This window comes from Gavialis gangeticus, unplaced genomic scaffold, assembly GCF_001723915.1.
Source record: "Gavialis gangeticus isolate Ggan-Ray unplaced genomic scaffold, GavGan_comp1, whole genome shotgun sequence".
NCBI classification, from domain to species: Eukaryota; Metazoa; Chordata; order Crocodylia; family Gavialidae; genus Gavialis; species Gavialis gangeticus.
Window position 1 is genome coordinate 56005721 of NW_017729022.1, and position 9364 is coordinate 56015084.

The 9364-nt window shown below is 41.0% G+C and overlaps 2 protein-coding genes across 9 annotated transcripts in view; both read right to left on the bottom strand.

Annotated features, from left to right (window-relative positions):
- SLC25A3 (solute carrier family 25 member 3) overlaps positions 1–458 on the bottom strand; it is a 17972-nt gene extending 17514 nt beyond the window's left edge. Inside the window, exons 1-2 of the mRNA XM_019515035.1 lie at positions 361–458; positions 76–229 (exon numbers count right to left, since the gene is read on the bottom strand). Coding sequence (XP_019370580.1) covers positions 76–223 — 148 coding nt within the window. The 5' untranslated portion in view covers positions 224–229; positions 361–458. The remainder of the gene's footprint in view (positions 1–75; positions 230–360) is intronic.
- A 6623-nt stretch (positions 459–7081) lies between these two features.
- Positions 7082–9364, bottom strand: part of TMPO (thymopoietin) — a 53229-nt gene continuing 50946 nt past the window's right edge. For all 8 annotated transcript variants that reach the window (XM_019515028.1, XM_019515027.1, XM_019515025.1 and 5 more), the window contains one exon: positions 7082–8961. In XM_019515028.1, coding sequence (XP_019370573.1) covers positions 8649–8961 — 313 coding nt within the window. In that variant the 3' untranslated portion in view covers positions 7082–8648. The remainder of the gene's footprint in view (positions 8962–9364) is intronic.

The following is a 9364-nucleotide window of genomic DNA, read 5'->3' on the forward strand; positions in this document are numbered from 1 at the left end:
CCGCAGCCGGTGGCGACGAGCCGGGGCCGCTCCGCCCCGCGCCCTTCGCCACCCTCCAGCTGCCCGGCCTCTTACCTTCGGCGGGGGAGGCGGCCGCCAGGCGCCTCGGGGTGCTGGTTGGCTCGGGCTGCTCCAGCCGCCGTCTCACGCCGTCCTGGGCCAGCTGCAGGTGGGGCGCATGGAAAGGGTTGGCCCGGGCGAGCGGCGCGAGGGACGAGAACATGGCGACCTGGAGGAGGGAGGGAACAGCGGGTGAGCGAGGCCGGCAGGAGGCATCGCCCTTCAGCCCGGCGGGACAAACGGCGCCGGCTGTGGTGAAGGAGGGGGTGGGGGAGGCCACCGTGCCGCCCGGCTCCTCACCTCCTAAGATGGCTCCAGCCGCTCCGCCCGCAACTCTGCTCAGAGGCCAGGGAGCGCCCCCACTCACTCACTTTGTCCTTCGCCGGCGCAGCAGGCGGGGTGACCGGCCAACAAGCAGCTACGCGATTGGTGGAGAAGCCCCGCGGACAGGCGTTCCCGCTCTGACGTCACGGAGAGGAAAGGGCTTCCTCCTTCTGCGCCTGCGCGCTCCTCCCCCCACCCCCGAGGCGCTGGGGGGAGGGGAGAGACTGTCAGTGACTCCCTTTGGTACAAGGGCAGGCGGAGGCGCCTGGCTCTGGAGCGGGCCTGCTGCCCCACTCGGCCTCATTCTTAAACAAGTTGGTCTATAGAAATCATATTTCCCAAACCAGTTTTTGGGTTGCTGGCCAAAGTAGCCCGTATTCATGTAGACTCCTTTGAACACGGATTGTTCTCAGAGTTAGGTTTTGTGGACCTCCGTGGCCTGATACTGTTTAGTACCCCAATCCCAAACTGAAACATAAAAGGAAAATCACACCTGACAGTTGAAAAAATCGTAAGTGTCTAGCCTTTGCAATAACAACCTTGAAAATATTACACGATATAAAATTAATATTTTCCAAAATTGGTTTCTTGATTTACCTTGAGAAGGTTGTTCCCCTCCTGGATATGGAAATGCTACAGTAATAGATAACCTTGGTTTCTGTGGAAGAGCTGAGGTACACAGCTACGGCCAAACTAATAGCGATGGTACTAGCACTGGCACAAGTTTCTGAACAATCAGCTGCCTGCAAATTAAACATTTCCTAGGACTTGAAGTATAGGTACTGGTAAATTTAAGTGGTGTAGCTACAAAGACTGGAAGGCTGGGGAGAAGCTTATGTTCTGTTACTCAACAACAATTTTGTAACCATTTATTACATAAAGGGATTGCTAAGTACCTTGAATCTACAGGGGTTCTTGAACACCAACATTACCTGTAACCTCAAACAAGGGCGTCTCACTAGCCTCAGTACTATAAGAGGCAATGTGGTCTAATGAGCTAAACCTATTGAAGCCAACCGTTTTGGCACGTGCCACAAATTAGCTCTGCATTGGCCCCAAGTGTCACTCTGAACCCCTTCTTCTGCCTGTTCTGCTACTCTGCTCCTAGCCTTGTGCTCCCTGACCAGTTTGCCACTTTGCTTTTTTCTTCCTGCTGTATTTGCCACTCTGCTGCCTGTCCCCTTTCCAATCTGCCATGTGACACACACACACACACACACACACACACACACACACACACACACACACACACACACACACACACACGCTGCACTTGCCACTAGCAGCACCCATGCTGCACTTTGGTCACCCTGGATGAAACAGAAGACCAAAAACAAAGACCTGGTCCTAGCTCTCCCACAGTCCCTTAACAAGCCACATATATCAGACTTTTCAAATAAGGGCACACAAAGTTGGGCAGGGAGGTGCAGAGTTGGAAGTATGGGGTGTATACCATAGAATAGTCTCATTTATGCTCACCCAAAGCTCCAGGCCAGACATATATATCATGGTTCGATCAGGGGATAAAAATTCTGCGTGACTGAGAACTGTGTGCTTGCAGGAGTGAAGGTTGGAGTGTTGTGGGAAAAGATAACTTTTGTAAATATTATCATTTTACATACATTTATGCATCACAGGGACTCTCTGGCATCATATGTAAAGAGATAGTGTGTGACAAAGTTGGTGGAAACCCTAACTATTCCTTGGCATGGAGGGGTCAGCATGTCAGACATAAAAGCAATAATACAGCTTTATTGCAAGTGCATAGATCCCTTCATCAGGATCTCCAAATTAAAGTCCCTTCATTTAATGGGTTTCAGTGAAACTACAACCAAGTTACCTGAGCTGTGCCTTAGAACTTGACTCTTGACATTGTATTTAATGCACAAAGTTCAATCAGGTAAGTTCACACTATATTACATGATCAAGATATCATACATGTAACAGCCTTGCTGAAACCATGTGGCAATGCCAAGCCTGTCATGAGTAAATCAGATTTGGCAGGCTTTCAGACACGGAGAATGTCAGCTGAAAGAGGTGCATTTTTTACGTAGTTCAGCAAGGTATGGCAGGATAAGAGGCTGCATCACATTTCAGATAGCAAGGTTTAAAATAGATCAGGCTGTTTTGTTTCTCAGTACATAATACAGTAATGTCTAACCTAATCTTTGTTCTGTTTTATTCTCTTGAAGTTAAAGTACTCTGGAAAGGTTTTATCCAAAAGTTGATGCTTTTACTCATATACCCCAGAAGTTGTCTAATAATTCCTAACTATGCCTCATGCAAAAGCTGCAATTATAAACTGAACCATAAAAGACATTTTGTAGCAATCATAACATTTTCTTCTGACTTGTGTTTTAATTTAAAAAAAAATCATTTTGCCCCTCTGGCTCATGGTAATACCTTTGTATATGTAGAAAGGTACCATAAGTACATAAGGAAAAACTTCTTTACTGGCTGAGCCCCCAAGGCCTGGAACAGACTCCCCCCAGAGGTGGTGCAAGGACCTACTTTGGACTCTTTTAAGAAATGTTTAGATGCTTATCTTGCTGGGAACCTTTGACCCTAGCTGACTTCCTGCCCCTGGGGCAGGGCCCTGGACCTGATGATCTTCCAAGGTCCCTTTCAGCCCTAATGTCTATGAAATCTAATTGATTATAGAGGAGTAGAGAATGTGCAATTTGTGAAATCCAAAGCAAAAAAAAGTATCAGCATATATGTTAGAAATAAATTACCAATTTTGCTGAACTTGATAGAGTGCCCTTAATTTTTTTTATACTAAACTTTCACAGTTTTGGGTTAAAAAAAAAAATAAAAAGAGGTGGTTGGATACGGACATACCAAGAAAAAGAGTAGCTTTGGCATCCTAGGAAATGGGACTATAAATGGAGCCAGGCTGAGGGAGAGGTTGGAAAGTGTCAAAAAGAGTAAAGAGTAAGATTTTTTTTTTTTTTTTTTTTTTTTTTTTTTTTTTTTTTTACTCAGGAGGATACTATAGCAAAGATTCTTACTCAAAAACAGTAAAGGAGTCAGACTTTTTAAAAAGAAAATTAATACTTGTGGTTATGTTTGTAAGACAAATAAATATACCTATTACACTTACCACCTTTTTGTACAAGTGACATCCAAGGCCCACAGGAAAAACCATATCTGAACTCCAAGTGTACAAGTGAAGGTGGGAAGAGGGCAAGAACAGCTTCAAAAGCATGTTAACTTTACACATCTTCGCAGAATCAGGCTCTCAGGTCAGCATCAGATAAAATTATGAACTACTATTAAAGCCCGAAATTATAAGTCCTGCCTTTCTACAGTACTGAATAGACAGTTCAGTAATTAATCTGCATGTATGAGAGACCATTTTCTTTGCTATTTTGATGTCTCTGGATTTTTCTAAACTATTTACTATTTGAGATTAAGAATTGAGATTATGTTTAAGCAATCCTGGTGGAAGGAGGAGCAATCATACATAGCTCAGGACAGCCACTCTCAAATTGTAGTCAACAAAAGCCAATGATCAAGCAGATGAAAAGACAGCCAATGCTGGCTTTCTTTTTTCTATTTTGGAGAAAGGGACTAGTTTGGAGTAGACCAATCGGTTGCAAGCAGTGCAAAACACCTGTCACCCTCTATGGTCTTCCATATTAACTTCCCCCCACTAGTTTAAAGTGATGGTTGTAGTTAATACAAGTGGAGGGAGGTGTGGGAATGTTTAGATGGTGCATCCACTGAAAGTTTGAGCTCCAGAGTGAAGAATCACAAGAGTACAAAGCAGTACTCCAGACCTCACAGGGTAGGACTGGGTGCATTTAGTCATCATGAAATTAAATACACATTCTTTACTTCACAGGAATGAGCTTTTACCTGAAACTCTGACACACAACTGTCCTGCTGAGCTCATTAAATAAGTGCTTTGTTGTACTAATATTAAATTGCAATGACTCCCAAGATTCTCAGAAATAAGTCACATATATATTCAAGCTGCCATGTAATAAAAAAAGAAAGGGTAATAACACTAACATTAGGAGAATACTAGACCTTTTATGATTTTTGTAAAGTTTACTCAGTTCCTTAGGATCTGCTGACTTGATTTTCATTTGGTTTGTTTTGATTTAGCTAAACTAGTAGAAATGCAAGATAGTATTTTAAAAAGGGAAAATGATAAAGACTGTTGATTACAATGCATCCCACCAGAAATAAACTCCAGCACAGTAAGCTCTGGGGTCAGGCCCAGGCTCCGAGTAGCAGCATCAGGAGGCGGAGGGGCTGCCCAGGGCACGAGTGCTGAAACTGTGGGGCCCTGTGGCTAACTCCTCTGAGCCTGCTGCCACCCTGTGGCTGCTCCACCCTGACTCAGACCACTGCAGTCTCAATCACTGCCCCTAACAGTACACTTAAGACAGAGTTAATTTACTGAGTCCTAATACTGACACGTGTAGACAGTGATGCTTTACTGTGGAGCCAATTAGTCAACTCCACTTTAAAGTGCATGTGCAGACGCATCTACTGTTATATATTCTACTCAACACTATTACAAATATTCTTAAATAATGGTTAATTTTCACTAATCCCAGTTTTCAAGTGCATGTACAAATCCTGAAATTTTCACTTCATGTTAAAATCTGGAAACATCAAGCAAACATACTGCCTGCTAAACTACAATATATGCCCATATGCTTATCATCAATTGTCCAATTGGTAACTTGTGGGCCTCAGCATGCAAAGGGTTAAGCTGCGGCTCCTACTCAACTGCTGCTCTCCCCCCAGCTCCTGCTGCAATAGCAGCTAGAGCTATTGGCTCTCCACCACCCCTTCCAGCTTCCTCTGCCAGCCCATGTCCCAGGGTAAAGGGCAGGGCAGGGCAGAGCGCTAAGGGAGCTAGCCCATGGCCATGGCACTGAAGTGGGTCCACCCACATGTGCAGTGCAGAGAAGGGGGCAGCCCACCCATGCATGTGATACAGCTGCAAGGGGGGAGAGGGAAAGCCACCTGTGCATGCAGTGCAGCAGGAGGTGCCCCAGAGGCTCTCGCTCACATTAGCCAGGGGCCCCCAGCCAGTTAGAAGTTGGACAGCCCTGATCCAGTGGAAAATAGGGGTAGAAATTATATCCATTCAATTAATTACAGGAAGCACTCCTGGAAAACAGAACAATTTTGCCCAGGGATAACTCACATTTCATAAAAGGCAGCCAAATAAAACACTGTATATTCCAGAAACTAACTTTAGTTCAGTGATACAATTTCATATTTATACATGGAATTGAAGCATGCAATTTGATGTTTAAACTATAGATTTTATCCACTAAAATTTAGTTTGTATTATATACACTGGCAAAATTAATACCAAGAAAAAGCATGCAATGACTATTACAACCTGTAACATTAGGTTAAGTGCATGTATTTTGGTATACTGAATACTTTTGAAGGCATGCGTGGCATTCATATTGTACTGTTCTTGGCTTTGTTGCATTTTACTAGGGGTTTTTTTGGATATAAAATAATCAAGCATGCATAGCAGAAAGTTTTTGGGGTTTTTGGTTTGTTCATTTGGGGGTTTTTTTAAGGATATTCTGTGAAATTACAGTTCAGTTGAACCACATTAACCAAACTAGCCAAAATAAGCTATTGAGAAGAGGGAGGAAGGAATTATTTCTAAGACAGGGGTGGCTAACTTGCAGTATGGGTGTCAAGTGGCACAGACAGCCTGTTTGGGGAGGGAACTGGCAGCAAGTGGCAGGTAGGGCAGGAAGCAGAAAACTGAGCAGCAATCAGGTAGAAGAAAGGAGATCACAGTTGCATAGGAATTTATAACTACCATCTAGCATGACCCAATTATTGGTCAACTAAGGAGGCTTCACTGACCATGAGTTGACCCGATAAAGGCAGGGAGCCAAAGGGTATTTCTACAATGGGAGGTGTGCATGTGGAGGGGTGTGATTTAACTAGCAAGCCACATTGATTAAAAAGTACCTGAGCATCACATGTATCAGCTATAGTTCAAAGTGCCCCACCACCATTTTTCAGCACAGGAATGCTGATACGCGACACTAAAGTCTGCTGGAGCATGTTCAGCAGTTTAACTCTTCTCTGATGAACTAGATTTCCCAGCTCCTGACATAGGTATAGGCACCCAAAAACACTAAGTCAATAAGAAACAGTAGCTGAACAAATTGAGATGTTGAAATTTACTAGCAAAAGATAACAAGAGGCCAGTTGGACTCAGCAGGGGGCAAGCTGGAGATGCCCCCTCCTCCCCAGCAAAAAACAAAACCACAAACCCAGGAGGGAGTGAGTCTTAGATGCTTGACCTTGGCATGGGGGAGCTGCAGGTAACTGGACTTGGGAAAGATGTGTAAAAAGACATCAACAAGGAGAACTAAAAACTGGAACAAGGTGGGGGCATTTAGGTTGCAAATATAAGGGTTGTGTGAGACTCACCCTTTTTGATGCCCCCACCTTGTTCCAGTTTTTAGTTCTCCTTGTTGATGAAAACATTGCTTACTTGGCAGTTTCACTGAACCAGGCTGATTGCTATACAGATCCACTAGCGTACTGTCCTAAAAAGACAATAATCCCATCTAAAAACTTTTTGCCATTGAATACTAATTTGAATTGTTCTTTCCATGTCACCCAAACTCCATGAGGGATACTGTTGGAAAACTGATTGTCCTTTTCATGCCATTTTCATAAGAAACAAACACACACTACATTATCTTTATTTTTCCACATTTTGACACAAATAAGTGAACGTTTTCTGTTACAGTTTTCTAGAGAATAAACAAATTACCTATTTGGGTTATGAGAAAAAAAAACAACAATAAGGATAAATGCTTTAGTCTTAACCAGAAAAAAAAAAAACCCATTGCTTTGCTACCAAACACTCAAAGTTGCCTTACAAATGCAGAAAGTAAAAGCATCCCATAAGAATGTCTATGGTCTAAATATAGCAAAGTGGATCTAAAAGTAAAAAACAAAACACTTGATTACATTAGCTAATATCCCCAGCTTTTTCATAATGAAATAGCACTTAAAGTGCAATTACTGTAGTTGTGTATAGAATATGCAATATAAAAAAAACACTTATGCATAAGACTTAAGTGCACCAATTTTATACATTCACTGTGTTTTACTCTTCATTGATTGGGATGATTCAGCTGCCTGCTCAACTTTATACAACTTTAAAATATTTTGGCATGTTTCCATCAAGGATGGGGAGGAAGCCAACCAACTGCACTCAAGACAGGTAATTTTAAACTCAATTAAATTTAATTAAAAAAAATGCCCTCTTCACATAATTAAAATGAAACTTCATGAAATACAGAATTTCCAAGAGGAGGAGACATTACATATCTTTACATGAACATCCACAACAAATATCATATTAAGCGGTGTGGGAAAGACTCAGGTTAAAAAAAGGCCCTGAAGTAGTTTTGTCTGCTGTCTTAGTTATGCTGGAGTAAAAAGGATTTGGAATAGTGCTTTAGAATTTGAGTCCTTCAAACAAAAAAATGACCCAAAAATATTTTGGTAGCAAATTATATTTGATGCAAATTTTATTATCACGCATATTACTAATAAATAAGTTGTTCTATAAAGACATATTGCCAATTAGATGTGTAATTAGATTCCTACAACAGTATATAAGCACTAAAATGAAGGGCTACAATTAAAAGTTGATGTTATGCTTAAAGGAAGTTACTAAGACAATGATACTAAGACTTACAGAAACGTATACAACAGGTTTAGTTACATATACTAAAATGTTACAATACTCTACAGAAAAAAAAAGTTTATTGTACTTTTTCTACAAAGCATGACAGTCAGCTATACTATTACAGCAAAATGCATCCAAAAATGCATTTCTCTTTATTACTTGTGTTGTCTCATTCCTTGCCCAAACTGCATAGCAGAAAAAGTACAACCTCTTTTCTCTACAAATTGAGATTAACACAGCTTCACATTACTACATTTTGCCCTTCTCAGCTTCCAAGTTTGCAAAAAACAAATATACAGTTTCTCAAAAATGAATTTAACGATGTCCACATTAAAAAAATAAAGCCTACAAAAAGTTCGAGATCTAAAAAATGTTACTTGTATGGCACAAAAGTAATCTCCTACTAGTCCAAAGTCCAGAACAAGTTACTGATGTCCATTTATATTGTCTTATTTTTCACTTCATTATTCAATTTATCAAGTTGCAATCATATTATTTAAGTAGTCCTTGAGCCGACGGAGAGGGCAGAGTTCACTACAATTAAAAGAGGAGATCAATCTAGCTGTGCCACACTATCACTATCTGCCTCAGAGGCACTCTTAAGATACTTAGAAAAAGGATTTCCTTGGTTGGTTTCCATAGTTTGATAGACCAAAAACAGGAAGACTGAAACAACAACAAACAGAAGAATTTTTATCCACATGGGAATGGAACGTTCTTTTTTAGTTGTTGCTTTCTCTGCCTTCATGTCTGTTGAGAAACCGTATTTTGGAACATATTTAGATGAAAAGCTTTCCTCCACTCTGAAGTCACTGAACTCAATAGGTCGGCTAGCAGCTCCTTTGATTGGTCTGCGACAACTAGCACTGTTAATGAAAAAGAATAATCAATTACACAGTAGTTACGAGAGAAATGTCAAACCGTATAAGGAGATTTTTATCTTTAGAAAAGAAAAAATGATTAAGGATCAAAAGGTTTTATTAAAAGATATAATTTCAGGTACAGTTTTAAAAAGGTTAAGCATAGCTATTACTGCTACCTATCTAGTTATACTTTCACAAATTGTGTATGGGGAAAATAATTAAGATTCATAAGTGACAGGACAGTAAAATGGTATGATCTGCATACAGGTTAAGTGCATATTCAGCTAGGTATATCTGTGGCTCCTAACTTGTCTAATTGCCAGATTTTAATGTTTTGTTGTTCTTGATATCCAAGTGTAGCAATTAATGAGCTCAGTTAAAAAAAAAAAAAAAAAAAAAAAAACAA